General features: G+C 40.1%; 1 protein-coding gene across 1 annotated transcript in view; it reads right to left on the reverse strand.

Annotated features, from left to right (window-relative positions):
* The window catches only part of ca10a (carbonic anhydrase Xa), a gene marked incomplete at its 5' end in the record, with an annotated part of 322,140 nt that overhangs the window by 252,696 nt on the left and 42,376 nt on the right, over positions 1-27,068 (reverse strand). The window contains one exon of the mRNA XM_083932762.1: positions 25,989-26,063. Coding sequence (XP_083788888.1) covers positions 25,989-26,063 — 75 coding nt within the window. The remainder of the gene's footprint in view (positions 1-25,988; positions 26,064-27,068) is intronic.

Here is a 27,068-nt window from a genome sequence, read left to right on the forward strand (position 1 = left end):
ATACAGCAGAACGGTTCTATAGGTTTTTATTGTATGTGGGGCCAACCAAATGCAAGAGTGGTTTACTCTTCATTACCTGCTGATTGCAGATGAATAAATGTACAGTTTCAGCCTCTGCAAGCTTTAGTTGTTGTGTTGCACAGGTCAAAAGACAGCTTGAAGTATAGGTTAAACCCAAACTAGGTTTTTTAAAGTTGGGGCTGAATTCCCAGACTACCTTTTTCCCCTTGTTTTAGAAACTCAACAGCTTAAACGTGCAGTCGGCAATATTTGTTTGATCATATTCACTGAAGGTTTTGCAGTTTTTGTTTTGTAAAGTATTACAAGGCTTCTCACATGATTCTTGGTCAGGGTGAAACAATTAACAATTGTTATGTATTCTATTTTATTGATGAAAAGATAGTCGTATCGCCCGGCACTACTTTAAAAAACCTGAGTCCTAATATCCCAGCATTCCAGTTTTCCACTATTATGTGCTCATTTACATATTGTCCAATGACATGTAATAATCAGACCATCACCCTCATCTGACAATACTCTGGACCTGGTCCACCTTGAGATCAGGACATTGAGAGTTGAACAAATCCCTAAAGTGTTAAATGTAGATGTAGACAATATACTGCCAAGTAAACAGTCTAATAGTTATTCTGTCATGGTTTCCAAGGTGCCTGTCCTCACTCTGACCTGTGCCTGCCCTGTCTTTAATGAACAGAGACATCCTAGTGTTTGACATTGATTGCACCGACCGACAGCAGTCGAGCTACAGCTTCTGCTGGAGCACGGCAACACCACCTCGACAAACATATATTTTTCATCAATGCCAAATGTACCTTATCACCACATAACAACAGACAAACCAAATAATAGCAAACACACACACACAGACACATACACGCGGGTCAGTATATTTGAAGCTTTGCCAGAATGCAGTGGTGCATAGAGCACATCAATGTACTGTTATACAGCTTTTATCTGCTGATACACTTACTGTGCTTTAGGACATGCTGCTACATTTCACTGTGGTTTACTGTAACTTACTTAAGTACGAAATGCTGCTACACTCCACTGTGCCATACTGTCACTTTAGTTCTGTAGGACATGCTGCTAAATTTTTAACATTTTAATATTTTTTACACTTATAACTTATCGCTCCTTCTCACTTATCTAGTTTGTACTTATTTTATTTCAATCTGCTGCTAAACTGCACGCTGCGTATTGTTGTATATTGTATATACCTACGCTTAACCACGATGTCTGTTGCACTCTGTCACACTTGGTTCATTGCTTGATTTATCTGACGTTAGCTTTATTTTGATTTGATTTATGTTTATGCTTATTGTTACTCTGATCCTTTTCCGCCTTTGTATTGAAACTGTTGCAAAATAATTTCCCTCGGGATAAATAAAGCTTCTTGAATCTTGAGTCTTGAATCTATAATTATTGGCTCACTCTCCACAGGTATGGAGTGACTGGTGGTGTCACTTTAATCGTCTCTGTAAGTTTTCTCAGCCTCAACTGGATTGTTTTTATTTTGTAATAAAAACATAAACATTTTCCAAAAGGCCTTGTAAATGGATGTGATGTGTTATATTGTGAGTTATTGGGGTTGTCTTAAATGCTACCGACAGGTCCACTTTACTGCTGTATGTGTAGATAATGTTTTTTGGTGTCACAAAGAAATAACTGATTAGATTTGAAACGTACAAGTCTGCTGGGAAATGGAACCACTTTCTAACATGCCTGAAATCACATATCATGTTACCATTCACGTACACTGGACATGTATATGTTGGTGTAAACAGGAAGCAGATTGTCTAACGCTACTATGTGATTGAAAATCATGGATGTATACCTTGCAACCAAGCCCAAGTGCCCAAAACTGCAGTTATCTAAGTGTCCACTAGGGGCAGGTTTCATAATAGAGCAGTTTCCTTATTTTCACAGCATAGTTAAACCTTTTTAAGGCCTGGTACAAAAACCCATTCTAGTATGTATGTTTAGGACATATTTCCAGTGAGGGGGGTGAATTTTTTGTACCAGGCTAGTTTTTATTCTATTCGAGGTTAACGTTTATGAATAATTAGGGGCACGGCCTCTTGAGTGACAGCTAGCCTCTGGGCCTCACTTCTCCTCAGAGGTTTACGTCAGCCAGATGAACCTATCTCCCTCCCCCCAACGTCACATCAATGCTCTTTTTTCATAAAAGGAAATGAGGCAGAGTCAAAGTCTGACAAGATGGCGACTCCCATAGGCAAGGACGATTGGATCAAGTTGAGAGAACGGACCTTGAATATGCCGTATGCTACGACCATTTTTTAAAGTCTATGGCTGAAAATATAGAAAACACTTTAGAGGACGAATAGCACGGATGAAAAGTGAAACCAGAGATTTATTTTCTTGGACTGACAGCCAGGTGGAACTGTTATAATAACACGAGTATAAGGCGGTAACGGCAGTGGAAAACACAGATTGGGAGTCGTTGCAAAGCAAAAACTGCATCATGTAGGAGTTCTACTGGGAGGTTTATCCATCGCCAGAGGAAGCCATGTCAAAGGGAAAGGATCACTCACGTTTGAAGGACAAAAGGTCAGTCTACCTAACAGACAAGACTGACTGAAATCTCTGCCCGTCCAGACTAAAACACAACCCCGGAGTTTTCAAACGGAAAGGTTTCTGCTTTAGGGGCTCAGGGCACAAGGTGTTAACGTAACAAAAGATGTGTGTTTTTCAACCAAAACATAGTGTGGATGTAGCCAGAGTGTGACTGACAGCTTTGATAAATGAATCATAGGCAGTGGTAATGTGTAATATGAACATATATTCAGTCGTCTACTTTAAACCCGGTTAAAAACCTTGACAATATGCCTTTAGCAGACTGAGTTCTGCAGGGAACTCAGTCTGCTCTTACACTCTGCTGTACCTAACCCAACTACTCACTGAGACAGTATAGCAGCTATAGGAGTTTGCTGTGTTTGACCACCATTGATTTGTCTGCATTTGAGACCATCAGTGTCTGCCGGTGCACTCTGCATAATGTCTTCACACACCCTCTCCCTCTGCCAGCCACCTCACACTTACTATGCAAGCTGTTATTCTGCTTTCATAAGCAAAATGGAGAACACAGAGAGCCTGAGGTTGCAGCTTAATCTCTACATCTCTCCGAGAACGGCAGGCACCACAACCCAAGCCTGTGATGTAATATTCAACTTTTGCATTCTGCCGTCATTCCTCTGCAGATCCTCGAAGACAAAAAGAAGTTTTATCAACAGCGAGTCACTCCATAGTGATTGTTTTATTCACCTGCCTCTGGCTGCGCATTGGGTTATGGTTGAAAAATCTCAAACCAAAGCCGGAAAAACAGTATCAATCTAAAAACGTGACATGTATTTTATTGCTTTGTTTTGCTCCACATTACAAAAACAACTGATATATGAAGGAGTGGTGGTGAACCACCTTGTGGCATCTGTAAGCAATCTGTCCTCAGCATTGTGTGCAATCTGTTTCCCTCTGGGGGTGTATGGAAGGAGTTCAACACAACAGTATTTAGAGAGGCAATGTAAATCAAAGGAAAGACTGGAGAACAAGCATCAGAGACTTACTACTCTGTAGGTACACAGCTGCACTGCACACACATCGTACGCTAATTCTCCTAAATTCCACTCTGAGAAGCTAAACACACAGCACCAACGCAGACAGAGGAGCATATAACCTAAAATAAACAGGACGGGCAGATGAGGAGAACCAGATGTGATCATGTATTTTCCTCTCTAATCTGCACCAGGCTCAGACCACAACAGATTTGACTCCTATCACAATGTGTAATCCCCTCAGTACACTGTATCAGTATCAATACAAGGAAATGCTATTTGACAAAGATGTCCATGGTGAGATATAAAGCAGGCCGTCAGTGAGACGATATGCTCTTCTGGAGATTCTAATATCAGCGGAATATACACAGTTTTGACTCACACGGCTGCTCACTATAGAAGACTGAACTGCCCAAATCAAAAATAAATCCATAAATTAATGACTCAATGCATTTAATTATTACATGTACAAAAGATAATGAAAAAAATAAATGTAAGCAGAAATGAATTGATTATCCTAATATTAATTGCCCTATTTATTTATTTATTTTCCTATTTCATTTTCCCTTTTATTAATTCATTTTGTATTAATTTCTAAATGTATTAATTTATTTTTGCATTTTTTATTCATTTATTTTAATTGTATTTCAATTACATTTTGGACGACAGCCCCTTCATTTGCATGATGAAAAAAAATGCATGAAGAAATTTTTAAAGAAAAAAATACAATAATAAATTAATTTTAAAAAATAAAACGTAAAATTGAACTGAAGAAAAAAAGAAAGAAATTTAAAGGGAAAATAAATAGGAAAGTAAATGAATGATGGCGCTGCTTTGCTAATGTCCTTCTAAAATCAGACAGCCTACAGTACATAAACTCTGCAAAGGAGAACTCCAGTCATATTCTGTTAAAAAATAGGGTCATGCAGCACAGGTACACATTTTGGGCTGGACCAGCGGGGTGAGGGGCCCTGTGAAAGTCTGTCACTAAGTCACAGAGTGGTAAAGTCACACCATTGGTCGGAGTGAGTGTGATGGTGTGAGTGTGCCTTTACTCATTGGCTGCTGCCCTTTCAACATGAATCAGCTCGACACTCAACTGATTCACTTCCTCAGTGCGTGGTTGTAGTTGCTGACACCCCCATTTTGACAATTTTAATGACCGGACTTTTGACATGCACATGAACACATTTGTTAACAGTCCTATTACTTCACTATATTTACATGGAAGTGTGGAGTTTTCCGTTAGTTGATTGATGGAAAATCAATCACAATCTCGCCTTCATTCCAGGCCTTTCCAAGCCAACCTAGAGCCGGTCAAGGTGCACCGCCACGGAGGAAATGCAGGGAGACCTGGGGATATATATATCCATCTATCTATTTACATCTATCAATCTATCTATCTATCTATCTATCTATCTATCTATCTATCTATCTATCTATCTATCTATCTATCTATCAATATCTTTCTATCTATCTATCTATCTTTCAATATATATCTATCATCTATCGATCAATCTATCCATCTATTTAAATATATCAACCTACCTACCTACCTATCCATCTATCTAAATGTCTATCCATCCATCTAACCATCTATCTATCTATCCATCCATCCATCCATCCATCTATCTAATCATCTAGCCATTCATCTATCTATCTATCTATCTATCTATCTATTCATCTAGCCATTCATCTATATATCTATCTATCTTTCAATATATATCTATCATGTATCAATTTACATCTATCGATCAATCTATCCATCTATTTAAATATATCAACCTACCTACCTACCTACTTACCTACCTATCCATCTATCTAAATGTCTATCCATCCATCTATCCATCTATCTATCTATCTATGCATATATCTATCTATCTATCTATCTATTCATCTATTTATAGTCTCTATGTAAAAAAAGGAACAGATGGTTGAATATTGTAATTGAAGAGCCTTATCTGACCAAAATCATCTTTTTTAAACAAACACCACCAGTGAAACGGAAACAGCTGGACAGCAAAATGTGTGTTTGCTCTTAACTAGTGGAAGGAAGCTGATATTTTAAAGCCGAGATGAGAAAGAGAAAATAACAAACTGACAGAAAGAGCGGGGAAAAAAAGAGCCAAACAAAAGGCAGATTTAAATGAGCACAGAGTGGATGTAGAGAATAACCCAGACAGCCGGTCTGGACTGAGCATATCTTAAGTGATGGGCACAGATCAAAAGAAGGAGGGAGTGAAAAGAGTTTTCTTGGCGCAGTAAGCTAGAGGCCAGTGGTGCTTGCAGTGGCTGGGTGATTGACAGCCAGCCCCAGATTGACACTGACCTGTGGAATTGAAGGATTTAAAGGAGGTGAGCAAAGCGTCTGCACCCGTCCCAACACCGCTACCTTCAACCACAAGAAATATTTTTCAATTTATGACTGTTTTTTTTTTCTTTGTGTGGCTTTTTAAGAAAAATCCCTCACCCCTTCTCACCAGCTTCTACTCTATTTATCCACCGCTGTGTTTCTCTTAACCTCCATTGGCTGCCTCTGCTTTCATCTCCTCACTCGCTCTTACTCGGACCTGACTTCTCTCCTCTTCAACCCTTCCCTGCCCATCTACCATCTCCCCCGGTCTCTCATCTCCTTTCTTTCATCTTCCCCTCTCCTTTGTCCTTCTCTGAAGTCATTTCATCTTCTCTCTTGCTCTGATGGATTCTTTTCTTCCCTTCACTAGCATCCTTTGCTTATAATTCCTTTTTTATGTTGTCCCTCGTTTTGTAATTTTGTATTCTCTAGTCTTCCCTCCTCTCCTTGTTTTCCTCATGTTTTCATTTCATCTGTTTATTTTCCTTCCCTCCTTCGTCTGTTCTTCCTCTATTCTCTTGTCCTGTTTCCTTCTCTCCTCTCCTCCCTGCCTCTCTCTGCTGTCAGTCAGTGGAGGGTAAATACAGGGCCATCGTGTCTGAACCCCATCCATCACACTGCCACTTAAAACCCACAGCTGTCACTGTGTGTACGCAAGTGTGTATCTTTGTGCAGGTGTGTTTGTGTTGTATCTTGTCCAGCCAGTTGGAGTGTGTATATGTGAGGAATTTTCAAAATATCACATTAGAAATGACAAAGGTTTATGACAAATGTTGAATACTGCCTCAACTGTGTTCTCCTCATCTGTGCTAAAATTGTTAGAATTATTTTTTGAGACAAATATCGATTTTAGAGGGAAAAAAATCACAGGTTACTAATATCACTGGCGAAAGGATTTTTATTATTTTTATTGTGCACCGATAATAAGGTGCTCAGAAGGCTGCTTTCTAAAACAAATTTTCAAACTTCATTAAAAATATATTTAAGATTATTATACATAATATGTACTAGAAATAAACACTGAGGAAATAAAGAATAAATAAAAAATAAAATAAATTGCTGAACATTCATGTTCAGTATCAATTGTTTACAATTTAAAGGAAGAATAAATAACAATAGATAAACAGCTAAATAAACTACATGTTCAGTATATGTCAATTGTGGACTATTTAAATAAAGAATAAATAAAAAATAAAATAAATAGCTAAGTAAAACCTCATGTTCAGTATTAGTTAATTGCTGACTATTTAAAAAAGAATAACTACAAATGAAAATGAACAGCTAGGTTAAACATCATGTTCAGTGTCAGTCAATTCCTATTCATTTAAATACCCGTTACTTTAACTCAGTTGTATTTTAAAGAATATAAATAACAATATGACACCATTTATGAATCAAACATTGTTCTCTGCATTTCTATGATCTGTAAAAAAAAAAAAAGGTGTTCATATCTGAAAACATATAGTCAGACTGATATATTGCTCTGGGTCTGGTGTGCGTGACCAGAGGAGAGTCGTGCTGAGCAGCTCCAGAAGTCCTGCAGACCTCTCTGATAGTGAGCTGTAACACCACACAAGGTTAGTGCCACAGCCTTCCTTTAAATGTGAACACAGTGAATGTGAACTCCATAATTCTCACATTCAACACGAGAAGATGCCAGGACATGAGTTCAAGAGGAGAGGGTTTTTTGTTTCAGAAAAGAGAAGTGAGCATTGTGCACTAGATGGACTATAACATGCAGGAGCTGGCCAAGTACAACAGCAGTCTGACGTTTGTAGAACATACTGTAAATACACTGTTCCCTTTGCTTCTCTCTTCTGTTTTCCTTCCCTTTTTCCTCTTATGGAGATTTTTAAACATGTTAACATGTACGTGTTATTTTTGTCACAAAATAATTTAAGTGTTGTGATTACTCATTGTGCACGTATATAAGTTAAATAAAAATGATTTAACATGCTGCATTCTTATCAACTTAACACAGATGGCATAATTAAAGGATGTTGCAGATAAGTTTCAGGTTAAAACTAGGTGCAGGGAGATGAAAAGGGATCTGCCCCAGGAAGTGGAAGTTACAGAGTAGGGAGTGTTCTTTCTACAGGAACTGGCTGTTCATTGGAGGAACCGTGTGACCAGGGGGCAGAGGATTCAACTAAAGCCTGAACCAGGGACTGTCTCAGCAACATTCTGAACTAATCACAACAACACAATGGACTTTACTGCTGTAATTATTTGTGAAGGGAGGTCTCTGCACTCTTTCTTGCTCATTGGTGGCAGCATCAGCTTGTCTCAAATCCAGAATGACTGTGATTTCTGACCCCAGAGAGACCCCTTGGCCAAGCAGAATGTTTTTTGTTGTTTTTATAATAAATGTGTTAAACTTAAAGAAGTACTATGGCTTTCCTTGAGTAAGAACATGACATTTCTGACTTTATATCTGCTTGCTTTCCTTTGCTCCTGTCCACTCCTCTTCTCTTATCAGTAGTCTGATATTGGTGCAGTAGAAGTACACATAATTAGTCTCTGGCATGGGTTTTCAGAGGCTAAAATGGAGGCTTTGTTTCTAAAGAAACATACCTGTCCTCTAATCCAACTGAACTGCCATTTTATTTCGCCACAGTGAAGTGTGTTGTATATTTAAGCAACAGGCAGTGGTATGTTGTGATTACATCACAGTGCGTTGGCCTTTTAACTGTGATATAAACACAGCATATCACAGCCTGTCGTGAGCTGTTGCTTTTATAAAACGCTCAACAAGTATGGCAATATGAAAGTTACAGCAACTTAATTTGAATGGATTTGTATTCATAATAATGATCACAATGAAAGAAGGCCCTCCTGGGCTTGCTGCCTGCACACACCAAGGTCGTTGCTATGTAACATAGCCGACACTAGCAGCTAGCATTCACCATTCACCCACAACAACACAAACCTGCTATTCGACAGCATTCATCTACAGTACATGTACACGGAGCTCCCCCACTCACAAGCTGGCAGATCTCGGCTGTTTTTGCCAAATCTTTATTTCCAACTGTCAACATACCGTAGTCACTTACAGACAAAACAAAAAAAAGCAGTGTCAAACGAACAGAAAATATGTTATTCTTAGACACCATAGGATACTTTTTGTGCAAAGGAATCATAGCCATCGTTTGTGCTCAGGCCATTATGTCACAGCTCAGGCTGCTTGATCTTAGCCACCTGTTTTTTAATGAAATATATTTAAGTAAAAGTTTAGCTGAGGCTAATCTGAGGATTCAGTCATTCTATTGCAGACCCGTAATAGAACTGAGCTGCGGTGTATTACAGGTTACAAAGGTCTCGAGAAACATTTCCCCCTCTCATAACTCGCTCTCTATTAACAAACTACAAATTATGATCTAGTTTAAGCTCTTTTTTGTCATTTGGTGCCACTGTATATTACCATGGAAACTTGGGTCTTAGACCTGAATTCGCTTGGGGGTAGAGAGTCTTAAAAACTTAACTTGCATGATACCAATCTATATATATATATATATATATATAATTTATTTTTTTATATATATATATATACCCTTAAGACAAATGTCTTCTGGGGTGCTCGATTTGAGTCACTTGACATGCTTGCCAGGTGGTGTGGCAAATCACTCATGAATTCACTTAAGATATATGCCCTTCTCACTTGCTGAATGCCAAGGCACAATTATGCTCACCCAGGCCCGTTGTAGCAGCGTTCAAACAACCATGTATTGACGTTAGATGCTATTGAAGCCAGTTTTCATTCTGGGACTAAATTCTAGCATCTACCGGGGAGCCCAAGTGCTGCAGGGACCTAGTGGTCATCTCATCTTTTAAATGCCAAGGGGTATGGGAGCCCCTGAGAGGCCCTGTTGATGAACCCACATTAGAAACACCAAGACTTCAGAAGTGTTGGATCAAGCCCCACACGCCCCCTGAGGCTTTGACACCCCCTGGCATTCCAAGGCCACGGGGGGAACAGCCCCACTGGCCTGGCCCATAATCCAGCCATGAGCCAACATATGCTCATCAACAGGTTCGCCTGATATCTTACAAAATGTTTTGCACAACAACTGATGATATCTAATGAAATAGGATGTTTGTTTTTAAAGTCATGGGTTTTTGAACAGAAGTGGACCACAACGGTTATGTTTTGGGTTAGAATAAAAAGGTTGTGGTTTGGCTTTCTGGGGCCAGTATTTCTGTGGCAGGAACACGGCTTTTCCTTGGTGAAAGTCTTGTGTTTTATGACCGATCCACCACTCTGACCCTCCTCCCTACTCAGAGTTTACCGCTCTTATTCTACGTCACCTTTCCTTCTTTTATCTGAATGTAATAATAAATAATAATTATGTGGATTACATATGAATAACAGTGAATTATTTTTCATAGTAATATGTACAAACTGTGGATGAGGACAGCCTACATGAGCACAACAACACAACAACTGTACTGATTATTTGTGGGTTCAGAGGGGCTAAGTGTTTTAGTGGATGTAACAAATGTCGGCTCACAGAAAAAATCCTGCCTCAAAAAAAAAACGATTTCTTCTTCTTTTCACATTTTTTAAATGCGGTTATCGGCTTTATTTGTGGAAAACCTAAACACTGAACTACATAGAGGAAATAGACTGGGGTGGTACCACTGTGTAGCAAAGTGGAAAAATAGTGCAGCAGCATATCAGTGCAGGACGTAATTTCAAAATGATAGGTAGGAGAAATTCCTCCCACGACTGTCATCTCCACTGGGGCCAAATCTGTTTAGTTAGATGCTCGAGGCCCATCAAACAGCCTCTGGTGTGTGGTGCTGGCTGTCAGAATCTCCTGCACTCTGCTGGCACTGATCCCAACACTGGGAGGCCTCTTCTCATCAGACGAGCCCCCACACCACAGTAGCTTCTGCAATTTTCACAGTCTTATTTCAACCTCAAGTGCAGGGGCTGGCTTGAGTACACTCAAAACAAGCTGGCAACGTGATATTGGATATCCATTTTCCCCCCTTAAACCTGCTGCCGGCAAATGGTGCATGGACCTGCTGGTGGTGTCTGTGCCTTTAATTGGTTTTCGATCAGCGATTGTCACTTGAAGAAGAGCTCCCTACCTGCCAGACATATACAAAGTACCTGCCAATTAGCCTCCTCCATTGATTTAGACGGGGGGCTTAGCAGGAGTATCCAGTGAAAAAAACATTTAAGGGGATTTTTCACAACACTGCTTTTTGGACTTTACAACTCACGGCTAAAATTCTATAATTGGTGCTTGGTTCTTGTCTCAGTGGGATGTAAAAAAAAATGTTAATCAGCTCACAAAACTGCTCGAAAAACTGCAGCTGCTTGTTTGATTGCTGCGAACTAAAGTGGCTATCAAACAAGAGCGTGAGGAGGGGAAAACACAGGATTAAATTGAGAAGCTGTGACAAAATGCTCTGACGGGGGTTGAGTGCCTTGGAAAACAGAGCATCAGATGTGGAGATGTACGATAAGGTCTGATGATTGGATCAGATGCTCTCGCATTCAAGATCAAAAGCTTTCCTCTGTGCTTTGTTAGGAGCAAAAAAGCACAACAATAATCCTAACTAGAGCACTGCATACATAACTCAACACATTAAATCAGGGGAGTGGCTGACATGACAGCCGGGGTCCATATTCTTTCAGCAAATGCACCAGTCTAGTTCCTACAAGTGTTCCAAGAAGGAATCTCAAAACTCTCTTAACTGGACAAACCTGTCATAAATCGCTTGTTTCAACACAATAAATGCCATCTATTTGTAGGCAGAGGCGTGTTTCATCACTGGCAAAAGTCCCAGAATTACTATAAAAGGCTACAGTACCCTTTTGACCGTTTGCAAAAAAGGTTTTCAAAAGTAAAAAGAAGAAACTGCAGACTAGAGAGCTTTAAGTCCTGCTGTTGGAAATCAGCAGATGGAACGATGACAAATGTAGCAGTGTCAGCAGGCATATTAAGAAACTGAAACAATTAGAGAATATTATATGCAACACTGTGCCATATCAAAGCTTTACTGTGACAGCAATAAAAAAGTAATGGATTGACGTCATGTTAGATGCCTAAAAACGTCTTGCTAAATCAAAGAGGCCCATGACTTCTGGAAGGCAGTTGAAGGGACATGACAGTCACAAATATGGATGTAGAGTATACATTCCACTGTGGATAACATTACACATTGTAATGTTGTAAATTCAAAAGATTATGGACAGTAATCTTACAAAACTCGGCTGCCCAAATCATTACCTGTATTAAAAACATCCAACCACATCACCCCCAATCTCCTCCAACTCAACTGGCTCCCTGTTCAAAACAGAATTGAGTATAAAAATGTTCTGCTCACATAAAAAGTCCTTCACAACCTAGCCTGCACTTCTCTGTCTGATCTCCTCAAGAAGTACACTCCCTCCCGCTCCCTGCGCTCATCCTCAGCTGCTCTTCTGACCATCCCCACCTGAAAAGCACCATGGGTGCCAGGGCTGCACTACTCCCAGGCCCCTCACGGTCGGCAATGCAACAGCATTGCAGTATTCAAAACTCACCTGTTCAAACTGGCTTACTCACTGCAATGATCATTGTCCTGTGCACTTTCCTTTTAACCCTACAGTGTTACTGTTTTAACACATGTATGCATGTCCTTCTCATGTCTTCTATTTGCTTTGCCTTAACCGGTGTACTTGTAATGTTTTTCTATATTTTATATTTTCTATATTTTTATATATATATTTATATATATATATGTATATAGATATTCTATGCGTTGTAAGGTGACCTTGAGTGTCTTTAAAGTGAAATTCCGGTGTAAAATCACCCCAGGGTCTTTTTCAGGAAATACAGTAATCAAATAAGCCATCGAGACAGTTTTTTTCGTGTATGAATTAATATGCGGAAAAAGACCCTGGGATGATTTTCATCCCAAATTTCACTTTAAAGGCGCTCTCAAATAAAAGTTATTATTATTATTATTGTTATTATTATTATTAGTATTATTAGTATTATTATTATTATTATTATTAAAAAAGTACTTTTACCATGGTCTGAGTGAATATTTGATTGTTTGGTTACCTCGTCTCCATTACAACCTGCTATAGGACACCTAGGACACCAGTATGAAGTTCAGGTAAAAATGTCTGCTCATTATTCTATATCAACTTTCTAAATTAAAGGAAAAGAAAAATCTGAATCTCCTTTGTACAACACTTAGTGCTTCAGAGCCTCACCCTCTGAACACCACAGGACAGAGACTGTAACACACAAGCTGTGACAAGTAAGTTACTCTGCTCCTCTGAACTGTATCACAGTGATCATCTCATCTTGTTTGCTGTTAGGCATGCTACTTCAGGCTGCAGCTGACAGTAAGATTACACATGGATTATCATTCTTGTGAAAATTTGGGGAAAATGACATGGCTGGATAGCTGGCTTGTCTTGTTGTTAAACATACCTTAACTATTATATGTACAGCACTTCATTGTATGGGGTGGGGGCATACAGTATACAGATACGGTATCTCAAGAGAACCAAAACCAAAATCTCCATGACTATGTAAATATAACTCAAAATGAGTGAATATTCGCAAAAAAAAACAAAAAGTTGGTCAGTTTGAACATTTTATATCTGGTCTTTGTAATGTATTCAATTTGATATAGGTTGAAAAGTCATTGTAATTTTTTTTTATTTACATTTTTTTACACAACGTCCTAACTTCATTGGAACTGGGGTTTGTAAGACAACATTGGATTATTTGTCGTTTAGGTGAAGTGGCCCTTTTACTGAACAGCACGTATTAGCAAATCATACTATGCATATAGTTCCCAATTCTAATGACTTTGAATAATGTAATAGCTTTCATTGACTCAAAATGAGGTTAATTATTGGATGTGTAGCAATGACTAACAGAATAACTAGCATCACTCATCCTGATTATTTTCACACATACAGTATGAGTAGCAGTTAAACATTTCAATCCTAAATGAATAACAAGTCCTGTAAGATAATATGGATCCCTCGGACAAATCTTGTCAAATGGAGTGCTGTGGGCGTCTGTGTTTGAAAGCTAGACTAATTTCACTGTTACACCAATAGCTCAGTAAAAGCATCCTTGTGTCAGTCTCTGAGCACTGTATGGAGCTCTTCTTCTCCCCATCGTCCTCAACAGCTCTGTCATAAGCCCCGGGTGGTTGGACCTAACATTGGCAGAACCCCACTGCTTTAAACTCTGCAGTGATGCTCCATTACACCTCCCAAACTGGGGGACTAGCAGCAGGATTATGACCGCGCAGAGGGACTAATGTACCCAAACCCTAAATTATGTTGGCACACAGGGGCCATCAGATCACTCATGCGGGGAGAGGGAGCTGGCAGCGTGGAGAAGATAGCACAACTGTATGGCAACGACAGCGACTTACTGTATGTCATGTCAAAAGTTAAAGGGGTACTATTATACTCTTTTTCAGTTTTATACATGTATTTTGGATTTCTAGGACATATTTACATGCTCAAAAAATATGAACCCAGTCTGCTCTGATTGGTCATGCACCTAGTCTCCTCCATATTAATCCCACTGTTCCATATTACTCGCACTAGCATTTTGCTAATGTTGTTAACAATAGACTCGGGCAATAAAGGAGGAATTTATACCGTCAGAAGTCACAAATAACGCTTTATAAATACAACACACAACGGACTAATGAGCAACCATAGCCCATATAAAAAATGGACGTAGCATACCCGTCGGGGTCCGTTCTCTAAACTTAATCCAATCGTACCTACACATACAGACTAGAATGTTTTTATGTACCAGGCCTTAAATAGGTTAAATTATGCTGTGAAAACAGCCTGTTTAACGTGGGGGTCAATGAGAAACTGCTCTATTATGAAACCTGCCCCTAGTGGACACTCAGAGAACTGTAGTTTTTGGCACTTCCCAATAGCATAGCTAATGCTATTGTTGTTAGTACTTCCGTGGGCGTGCTGTTCTTGGAGCAGATGACCTGATTTAAAAAATCCTTCTGACCGCCGAGAAAGTAGAAAAAAACTGACAGAATGAAGGTGTTAACAGCAGTCTGTATCCTGAGCAGATATGCTCATGGTCGGACTAGTTAGTAGGGGTGAAACAATAACGTTTTTAAAACTATACCATAGGTATCATTTTCTATTGTTCAGATACGATTTAGGGAAGATATTTGGCTATTCTAGAATGATATGATACGATTAAATGATTTGAAATCGATACAGTAACTTTTTTTGCCAGAAATTTGTTTAAAAATAATAATAATATCTGAATACTGGACAGTGCAGGTGAGGATTCCTAGAAGTTTTCTCGTAAGGGAATCAGAGCTAAAATAATTATGGATATAATCAAATATCAAGCAGTCCACATGGCTAACTAATATTTTCACAAACAAGTCAGATGGGTTTTTTAAGTCTTCATGCATATTAATTAGCCATGTGGACTGCTAGAGAAAATCCCAATGAGGTTGACACAGTCTCCTCACAATATGATTTCATCCCATTCCATCAACCTTATATTGCTGCTTTAGCCTAAGTCAGTATTTAATCAGACTTTGACAACATCAGAAGTTTTCTGATGACTCTGCAATAGTTGGCTGACAGGACTGTTGTGGGCAACTTTGTCACTTGGAGTGAGCTGAATCATCTGCAGCTAAATGTGACTTAAACAAAGGAGCTCGTAGTGGATCTGAGGAGGGTGAAAACTCCTGTGACCTCTGTCTCCATCCAGGGGGTTCCTGTGGACCCTGTAGAGGCGTATAAGTACCTGGGGGTGTACTTCAATAATAAGTTGAACTGGTCTAGAAACGCAGAGGCTGTCTACAAAAAGGGCCACTCATCTTCCTGAGGAGGCTGAGGTCCTTTAACATCGGCCGGACAATGATGAGGATGTTTTATGAGTCTGTTGTGGCCAGTGCGATCTTCTCCGCTGTCACATGCTGGAGCAGTGGGCTGAAGGTCGCAGACACCAACAGACTGAACAAACTGATCAGGAGGGCCGGTGATGTGGTGGGGGAGGAGCTGGACACCCTGACGACCGTGGCAGAGAGGAGGATGCTGTCCAGGCTCCGGTCTATCCTGGACAATGTCTCCCACCCTCTCTACGACACACTGGCCCAGCAGAGGAGCACCTTCAGCAGAAGACTCCTCATACCCAGATGCACCACAGAGCGCCACAGGAAATATTCCCTGCCTGTGGTCATTAAACTATAAAACGCATCCCTTGGAGTCTGTCACCTCCTTTCTGTAATACGGACTCAATCATAAACAATTGTTCTTTGCACATTTTTACGGTACTTTGCACGTTATTACAGGACTTTTGATCCGTATATATTACCATTTTAAATTCTATATTTATATATACTGTTTTATATTTCTGTTTTTACAAATATATGTCATCTGTATAATGTTGTTAAATATGTTGTTTTTTATAGCTGTAGTTTGAAATGAAAACAATTTTCCCCTGGGATTATCAAAGTATTTCTGATTCTGATTCTGATTCTGACAAACCCTACAAACAGCGAGCGACTTATCGAGTTGATCCTCTTTCTTGAATAATCTGAAGTTTTTCATTAGCTGGACCTCAAATGGGGACTGAAAATCTCTGACTCTTCCCTACCATCAGCCATCCCTCGTTCTGTTGTTCTCTGTTTAACGATGGACTATAAAAGGCATATTTTATGGATTGACACCCGCATTTTTCGGAATGTATATATCTAAATGTTACCATGCCAAAATTATAAATTAGAAAATAAACAATTTAGTGTTTTTTTTCCAGGATTTTTAATATTGGCCTGGCAGTGTTGAAAGAGCATTTAGACGTAAAGGGATATTATAGTTTAAAACCCCATTTTTGATACTATTTATTTGAATCATTATTGTCAGCATTTGCTATATCAGGTATTTACATTCTGTTGTTACTTCTCTATATAGTCGTTTCCATAATTGGTGGTGGAGTCAGCCATTTCCATGCTGGTAATCACCAATCCAGCATTATTGTTTGAATTTATTATTGATTTCAGCCTCACAGTTTACTGTTGAAGCCCCTTCAGTTATATCAGAGCTGTATTATGTTGTCTGCTAATGCTAATGCAACATTTCTTACGGCTGCACAATATAAGCATTCAACTGGCGACACATGGGGTGGCTTTTATTGTGAAGCAGTCATAAAAAATACAATCTATTTTTCTCCAAGGTTATTGCTGACAACGGCCATTCATCATAAATACAAAATAAGACATCCGTCATTTTGGTAATTTTTTTTAAAAGACTTGGACATTAATATTTCTAAAATCCTGACTTCAACCCTGGAAGAGAGAGAGAAAGACTTGAATTCAATATTAAATCTAATGAAGACTTCCAAAGCAAATCAAAGAATGCGGGTATAAGGGATAAGACAGACTGTAATGTCATCCATCTGTATACAGTGCAGCACAGCATGGAGGAATGAAATTGTGTTCCCCTTGGTCCAAACAAAAAGAATAAATTTTGCCACATGCAGTGAGAGTGAGGAAAAACATTCAGACGACACATCAGGTGCAAACAACAAGATACAAAACAAGGTACAAAGAACAAAAATGGCATAAAGCATAGATATAAAAGAGTATACCAAAGGGTATAAAATCACATTAACCAGCAGCCCCTTTCCCCCCACACTTATAGCATCACCAGCTCTCCTGGTTTACTCTCATCTAAATTCAGTCGGATCCACTTCTACATTGCCGTCAATATGGATTCGCCAAACATTCATAAATGCAACAATATAATTTCCTTGAGAAAAGCACATAAACAGAGCCTGAGGCCCTCAGAGGCCTTCAGTCTCCAAATAAATCTCGCCCATGCCTATCTCCTTCACATGAAAAGCTGCTACACATTCAGACGACAATGACCACTGAGTAAAAATCACCAAGTGGCTCAGCACCAAGAATAAAATATCATTGACAAAGTTCATAAAAAGTACTGTGCTTTTGTACTAACTAAAAACGTTGTCATTATAACATGGATGTTGGAGAAATCGGGGCTGGGAAAATGAAGAAGATTAAAAAAAAATGAAGAAATAACCTGCATTAAAGGTCTCCTTTGATGATTTCTTCCATTGAACAATTTATGTCCCACTATATTTAGACGATAATTACCGTGAGTTAAGCAGTGTTTGTATGGATCGACTGCAGCAGGAACATTTGGACAGGATTTTGACAGCATCTCTTCAAACTCAGCTTGAACATAAATAGTTCAGTTCAAATGTACTGAACCAAAACAGCAGCGCTTCAAAATCATGATACATTTGCAAAATGTTACTGAAATAGATGCAGAATGGTAATAATATATAATACCTATCCTGTAAATCTACTCGGGACATGTTTAGTCTCTTGAGTTTAGTAATAACATGCATACAATGCACTGCAGTGAAGACCACATCAGACAAAACTCTAACCATTACATTTTAATGCCTAACCTTAACCATCTAGCCCTCACCATTTGAGTTCAGTGTTTTACCTTAACCATCTAACCTTCACCATTTGAGTTCAGTGTTTTACCTTAACCATCTATCCTTCACCATTTGAGTTCAGTGTTTTACCTTAACCGTCTAACCTTAACCATTTGAGTTCAGTGTTTTACCTTAACAGTCTAACCTTAAGCATTTGAGTTCAGTGTTTTACCTTAACCATCTAACCTTCACCATTTGAGTTTAGTGTTTTACCTTGACCATCTAACCTTAACCATTTGAGTTCAGTGTTTTACCTTAACCATCTAGCCCTCACCATTTGAGTTCAGTGTTTTACCTTAACAGTCTAACCTTAACCATTTGAGTTCAGTGTTTTACCTTAACCATCTAACCTTCACCATTTGAGTTTAGTGTTTTACCTTGACCATCTAACCTTAAACATTTGAGTTCAGTGTTTTACCTTGACCATCTAACCTTAACCATTTGAGTTCAGTGTTTTACCTTAACAGTCTAACCTTAACCATTTGAGTTCAGTGTTTTACCTTAACCATCTAACCTTCACCATTTGAGTTTAGTGTTTTACCATGACCATCTAACCTTAACCATTTGAGTTCAGTGTTTTACCTTGACCATCTAACCTTAACCATTTGAGTTCAGTGTTTTACCTTAACCGTCTAACCTTAACCATTTGAGTTCAGTGTTTTACCTTAACAGTCTAACCTTAACCATTTGAGTTCAGTGTTTTACCTTGACCATCAAACCTTAACCATTTGAGTTCAGTGTTTTACCTTGACCATCTAACCTTAACCATTTGAGTTCAGTGTTTTACCTTAACAGTCTAACCTTAACCATTTGAGTTCAGTGTTTTACCTTAACCATCTAACCTTCACCATTTGAGTTTAGTGTTTTACCTTGACCATCTAACCTTAACCATTTGAGTTCAGTGTTTTACCTTGACCATCTAACCTTAACCATTTGAGTTCAGTGTTTTACCTTAACCGTCTAACCTTAACCATTTGAGTTCAGTGTTTTACCATAACCATCTAACCTTCACCATTTGAGTTCAGTGTTTTACCTTGACCATCAAACCTTAACCATTTGAGTTCAGTGTTTTACCGTAACCATCTAACCTTAACCATTTGAGTTCAGTGTTTTACCTTAACCATCTAACCTTAACTATTTGAGTTCAGTGTTTTACCTTAACCATCTAACTGTAACCATTTGAGTTCAGTGTTTAACCTTAACCATCTAAACTTAACCATTTGAGTTCAGTGTTTTACCCTAACCATCTAACCTTAACCTTACCTTAACTAACTTGACCTGAGAAGGTGTCATTAGAAACTGATTTGAAAAGGGAAGGCACTTTCAAAACATACCTGGCAGGTGATTGGATGAACCATCTGTCTATCAAACTCACAAAATGAGAAAACATCTCTTTCATCAAGAAAAGCCTTCAGTGTCGTTACAGGTCATCATCTAACCTTAACCCTTTAACATTTCGAGATCAATGCCTGACCTCAACCATCTAACAAACAATCCTGGGTTGCCATGAAAGACAGGACCAGCTTAAGCTCTGTAGTGTAGTAATTCATCTTTTTTCTTTAAATTGGTTGAATATTTACAGTATTTACTGCATTATATTTATTCTGCAATAGCTTATCTAACATGGCCGATGACCTGTACCTTTATTAATAATAATCGGTAATCAAACTAATCATTTTATCCAAAAAACTGATATGCTCAAAGACAGCACTTAAGTTTTAGCACTTTCAAGAACTCTGGAGCATTACAATGGCAGCTTATTAGTTGGCTTGAATGCTGGCTCTAAATATCCCATTCTATTGTTGTGCTTTTGACATCATAATAGTTTTAAACAGACTTACAACACAGCAGGCATTGACATTGTAAGTTGCACTGCAATGTTAATTACACTTCAGTTGAATCATAAAATAATACACCAGGCACACACTAATGAGCGCATAAAGCAAATAAATTACACGTGTCCTGCATGCTTCCATTAATTACGGTGAAATGAGAGAGTACTGGAATAATGCTTTAGCCAGACATGTATGCACTGTAGAATGAAGCACGACAGTGAGTGAAACTGATGACATGGCTGGGGAAGTAGAGGTGAGAGCAAAGGGAAAACTGGTACAGCACTCAGAGTTATATCTGACCTTTACTAAATTTAAAGCTAATTGAGAGAGCTCAGAAAGGATAAGCAATATTCCAAAGGTCAGCCGCAGTGACACACACCTGAGAATGAGATTACATTTGCTTTGTTAACCTTGGGGTGCATGTATGCAGTTTTTGACCTCCTCAGAGAGACGTTACAGGGAAGAATAGAAGGTGAATAGAAGTGGAGGGAGCTCAGAGCACTAGTGCTACTGTACCAGAGCTGAGCGGAGCCTACCAGTCATATTATTGCTTTTCCCAGCGAGGGAGAAGTATCATTTCCTTTTCCATTTCAACATTATTATTTTGGCTGCCAATCAAACACATTTTGTTAGGAACTCCTATAACTGTCAGATGTTGAGATATTCAAAAGCTAGATCCAACAGCAATGAAAATTTTTCTACGAAATATATGTAACAGCTGAAGTGTAGATGAGGAAAAGTTAGATGGTACTCATGGTAGTGGATTGCTGCTCTAAGGGAGTATGTTATAACTCTGAAGTGTTGCAATACTTTTTTTCAATGGTGCTCCCCCATGTGCATATCACATATGACTGAAAGTGCAGTGCACAAACTGTTCAATATTCATGAAATCCTTTATGACTAGTCACTGTCCAACTAGACCGGGTACAATAAGACTATGTCCCATCAACATTATTTGTCTCTGTCATTAAATTGGGCTTCATTTGCAGTGAAAAAACTCTCTTTCTCTTTTATGTCCCGGCTATGAAATACTGCTGGCTGCAGAACAAGGTAAGTCAGTGTTGGGAATACTCTGCACAGCCACTGGAGGATCATGAATAGTGTTTAACTGCTCCAGCTGTTGTACGGTGGTTAGTAAAGCAAGTGCGCCAAGGAGAACTGCTAGAAGAGATAGCTGAGATATAAACGGAGCAGCAAACCGCGGTTGGTGCCAGAGGGAAAGACAAACGGGCACTTATTAATAATGCCTGGACATGCTGGGGAAGCCTTTGTGTTTGCTTTGGAAAACAGGTGCCTTTATTCGACCTTTACACATCTTAATATCACATTATTTTACTGTGTTGTAGCTATGCTTTCATCCCCGGGACCTTTTCCCTAACTCAGCTTCCACTGGTACACAAAGGTCTATAAAAGAACCATCCAATTGGGCAGTGGACTCGCCATCTTTGGCTGCTCGAAATCCACTCTGTGCTTTCCCATGATGCTCAAAATGACTTGCCAAAAAGGTCATTCTGAAATCACACTCTACCCCTTCTTTTCAGAGATGGATGGCTGACATGGTTTCCGTCTTGCTCAGGTTCTTGAGAACCAACTCAATTAACTGTCTCTGTTATCTGGGACCCATTTCTTGCTTAACTAGATGAGACCCAGCTGATTTTTCATAGTGCTTGCTTGAGGTCTGATACATAGCTCTGTTAAGCTCTGTGTGACGCTTACAGAAGGGCTGTTAATTGGAAGATTCTTCTTATACTTTGTTATTTTGTTTTATTCTTTTATGTTTTTTATTTTCACTGTTTCTTATTTCTATTATATGTCTACCACTTTTACCACGTTTATTTTGTTATTATATATTTCTCTAGTGGAGCCTCCCAGCATGAGCATTTTACATGTTTGTACTTGTATAACCAGAGTGACATTTAACATCTTGAATCTTTAAGTTGTTTGGTCTATAAAGTGTCAGAACATGGTAAAAAGTCAGCGTACCCCTATATGTTAGCAGAAGGGACATGGACCAAACTAATAACTCAAAGAACACCTCAAATTAATTTTTCCCAAAGATGGTTTCAGTCAGAATATATATATATATTCTGGTTGCAAAATAACAACATGGCGGTGTATTCTGGATATTTGGGCTTCACTTTAGTACAGGGGAAGGAAGTGGAGCCATGTTCTCTGTCGTTATTTACAGTCCAGACCAAGATTCAAGTTGATGGGTTTTTGTTCGAGATATCAATAAAAGCTAAATGTGTTCTACTTATGTGTGGTTTGGGTGACATGATGAGTGTTCCATTAAGAAGGTATTAAGATGGAAGAGTGGTGTGTTTGTTTTAATTGAAAGGTCTCAGGGTTAACATTCTTACACATGTTGTTGCTGCATCCTCTTTCCCTAAACTTGGATTTTGAGTGATTTTCAATACAGGGAAGAAGCACCACACTCAGCCTTCTACATTTTTTTTTTTTTCCTGCAACCAATGTATTAATTATATATTGGTCAGCTAATGATTTTTTGGTCGACCCGTGCTTGACGACTATTTGGGGGCAACCCTAATAACCACCTGTTTTTATGAGCTTTTAAAATTTGCAGATGTATCCCCAAAGCAATTTCAGTCATAAGCAACTGGACTTGGTTATTTGTCTATGAAGATGTTTCACCTCTCATCCAAGAGGCTTCATCAGTTCATGTACGCAACTGCCAGGCTGGGACTGGTCCAACTATCTGGTGTGGAAATCCAGGTATTTAACCTCTCACAAGACCGATGATGTCACTTGAACCCTTTGAGCTCCAAGTGCCAACGACCGTCGTTAGAGTGACAGACGTTGGTGGGAAGTAGGTTTGGACTTTGTTAGTGCAAAAATAGAGAAACCATCGCTAAACAGAGGATGAGGTCTGAGACACATCTTATCTCCAATTTACAATTCTGCCCTTTTATCCCTTCCCAGGAGATTCAACAATCTAACCTCAAAGAACAACTGTTCACAGATGGCCTCCTGCGACTCCAACGACTGTCCTTAAGACTCAATAGAGCACTAACTAAGTCCAAACCTACTTCCCACCAACGACTGTCACTCTAACGACGGTCCTTGGCACTTGGAGCACAAAGGATTCCAGTGACATCATCGGCCGTGTGAGACGTAAAGTACCTGGATCTCAACACCAGATAGTTGGACCAGTCCCAGCCTGGTCAGTTGCGTACATGAACTGATGAAGCCTCTTGGATGAGAGGTGAAACGTCTTCCTAGACAAATAACCAAGTCCAGTTGCTTTTGACTGAAATTGCTTTGGGAATAACGATGACTTGACTTGATGACAATGAGAATATTCACAGGCAAATTTGCACATTCTACTCCAAGGTGCTGGAAAGGAGGGTTCTTCCTATGGTCGAACCTCAGATTGAAGAGGAACAATGTGGATTCCGTCCTGGACGTGGAACAACGGACCAGCTCTTCACTCTTGCAAGGATCCTGGAGGGGGCCTGGGAGTAGGCCCATCAAGTCTACATGTGCTTTGTGGATCTGGAGAAGGCATATGACCGGGTCCCTCGGGAGATACTGTGGGAGGTGCTGCGGGAGTATGGGGTGAGGGGGGTCACTTCTGGGGGGCCAATCTCTGTACACCCAAAGCGAGAGTTGTGTCCGGATCCTCTGCAGTAAGTCGGATTCGTTCCCGGTGGGAGTTGGCCTCCGCCAGGGGTGCGCTTTGTCACCAATCCTGTTCGTGATTTTCATGGACAGGATATCAAGGCGTAGTCGTGGTCTCTGCTTTTTGCAGATAATGTGGTCCTGATGGCATCATCGGTCAGTGACCTTCAGCACTCACTGGATCGGTTTGCAGCCGAGTGTGAAACGCCTGGGATGAGGATCAGCACCTCTAAATCTGAGGCCATGGCTCTCAGCAGGAAACCGGTGGATTGCTTACTCCAGATAGGGAATAAGTCCTTACCCCAAGTGAGGGGACGATGGAGTGTGAGTTTTGCCGGAGAATCGGAGCAGCGGGGGCGATGTTGCAGTCGCTCTACCGCACCGTTGAGACGAAAAGAGAGCTGAGCCGGAAGGCAAATCTACCGGTCAATCTTCGTTCCTACCCTCACCTATGGTCATGAAAGCTGGGTCATGACCGAAAGAACGAGGTCGTGGGTACAAGCGGCCAAAATGGGTTTTCTCAGGAGGGTGGCTGAAGTCTCCCTTAGAGATAGGGTGAGAAGCTCGGCCATCCGTGAGGAACTCGGAGTAGAGCCGCTGCTCCTTTGTGTTGAAAGGAGCCAGTTGAGGTGGTTTGGGCAGCTAGTAAGGATGCCCCCTGGGCGCCTCCCTAGGGAGGTGTTCCAGGCACGTCCAGCTGGGAGGAGGGAAGTGGTGGAGAGATTATATCTCCACACTGGCCTGGGAACGCCTCGGGATCCCCCTGTTAGAGCTGGTTAATGTGGCCCGGGAAAGGGAAGTTTGGGGTCCCCTGCAAAAGCTGCTGCCCCCGCGACCTGACCCCGGATAAGCGGTTGAAGATGAGATGAAATTTTCACATGAAAAACCTGGAAGGAAATGCTGGAAATGTGAGAAAAAAAGGTAGCTGAGGTGGAAAACTTTGACAAAGCAAAATGCAATGGAAACAGACTTATAAAATGATTCATGACACAGATAAAGCGAGTTAAACGTCCACTAAAGAGAGAAATGTGGCAAATAAAGACATTGCATGTGTGTGTGTGTGTGTGTGGACCGATAGGGAGACTGTGACCTTCCTCCAATTAATACATCAAACAAACATGTCATATTTCCATTATGAGATTTAACTGATGCTCTCTTCACCGCACCATCTCATTGTCTTTCTCAGAGATGACACGTTACTGGAGAATTAGATTCACCAACTACTAAACTGTTGATCTCAATGAAACAACTGCTACTGTTCACTGTTCAGCAGCAGATGGTAACATGCAATAACATGCATTTTATTTTCTGAAAATTCTGTTGATATCTTTGCTACATTTTGAATCTGGCTAGTGATAAAAGCCGAATGTGATACATTTTATCACTTATTGTAAGTCACTTTGGGTGAAAGCATCAGCTGAATGAATGTGATGCAATGTAATGTGACATTTTGCAACTTGTGCATTTGGAGTTTAAGGCATTTAAAGTTTAAATTTAATTGTGATAATGTCACTTTATATTAAGTACGAATATTGGAAATGCAAAAAACTCCACCCCGACCTTCACCTCTCATCGGAACAACGTCCCTTGAAGACATTAACTACGTTAACCTTGAAGTTGTTCCAGCAGGACAACCCCTGTTTGAATGTTCCTAATTGTTCTATCCATACACACTTTTGGTCCTCATAAGCCTAGACATTACCTCACATAGACACACTCATACACACAACTACCTGCAGGCTTTATCAAGAGCACCTCGGCTCAACAGAAAAACACAATCTCAGAAAAATAATTGGCCTGACACGCAGATACACAACAAGATTGAAAAGGTGGAAGGAACAGTAAGCTGCCGTCAATCAATCAGTGAAAAAACATCATGTGTGTGGGAAGGGCGAAGAGGTCTTCAGAATGAGAAAATAACACTACTGCCAATGGCAAGGTGGCCCGATGTTATCTTAAATATGTAATAAGCTCTGACTTTAGGATCAAGAACACAGTGTGGTAAAGTGCATGCAGGAGAATCAGTATTCTGTTGGAAACGACCACGCATCAAAGTGCTGCATACTGTTTTGAGGCTTACCTGGAACAAAGCTCCCTTGCACCACCTCTTTGTACGCCCACCATCCTTCATGAATTTTCGGCGGATTCGGTTGTGCTGTGGGGTAAGGAAAAGAAACATGTGAACATCAATCACTTAGTTGTGAAATTCAGACAAGAAATCAAAAACATGCTCTTGCTGTGTTCAGACGGTTTTTGCCATCCTCATCCTTCACAGACGCCCTGCTAAACCTACTCAGCAATCGGCCTCAATGAATAGAGTCTCGGGAGACAGACTGGGAGTAAACAGGCGTCTGATTGGAACCCAAAGATTTTCACAGTTTCAGTCCAACTGCAAGCAACCTCCCCTGTGACGCCATGACTCCCTTGGCATAAGTATGGAAATGCATTCTGTCACGTGTGAGCTGTAGAAGGAAGCCCCAGATTAGAGCAGGGTGGTGCGGTATAATTGAGGTGACAAAGTAAAGGTCTCAGTTCAGAGAAAGAGTTGTGACCGCGAATTACCCACTGAGCCTTTGGGATATTGCTTTTTACACCTCAACTTTTTTCTTTCCTGTTCATTCACCAAACGCGCAAAGCAGGGCTTAATCGAGGGTCTAGAGGTTGCCCTGCTTGCTTGTCTTTAATAGAAGTTGAGGTGGACAAACAGTCCTCCTCCCTCTCCTATCCCTCCAGACAGCCTTGCTGCAGTAACACTGGAGAGTAGGTTCAATTTCAGAGGGGTGGGCCGGATGGATATGGTCTAGAAAAGGCTATTTTCTCAGAGGGAAAAATCACTGCCACCACTTTAAAAATGGAAGGGGAACAGCAGTTGGCTTCCCTGGAAAAAAAATGGATCCCGTTTGTCGGCTTGTTTCTCAACATGAAGAATTGTTTCTCCCTTTTTGATGGTAAATGAACTTGAAGTAAACCCCACCATTGATTGGAGTCAGTGCATAGGCCAGCCAAGCAGCAGCAGCAGCAGTAAGTGGGACTTTCCAAACCATTAAAGGGAGGCTGGCCCCCTGCCCAGCACTGAACCCTGACAAAACTTCTACTCAAACTGCACCACAATTAATTCATAGAGGTTTTATATTGTCAATTTAACAAAACATAGAAGAAA

Source organism: Echiichthys vipera (assembly GCF_963691815.1).
Source record: "Echiichthys vipera genome assembly, chromosome: 18".
In the NCBI taxonomy this organism is placed as follows: domain Eukaryota; kingdom Metazoa; phylum Chordata; class Actinopteri; order Perciformes; family Trachinidae; genus Echiichthys; species Echiichthys vipera.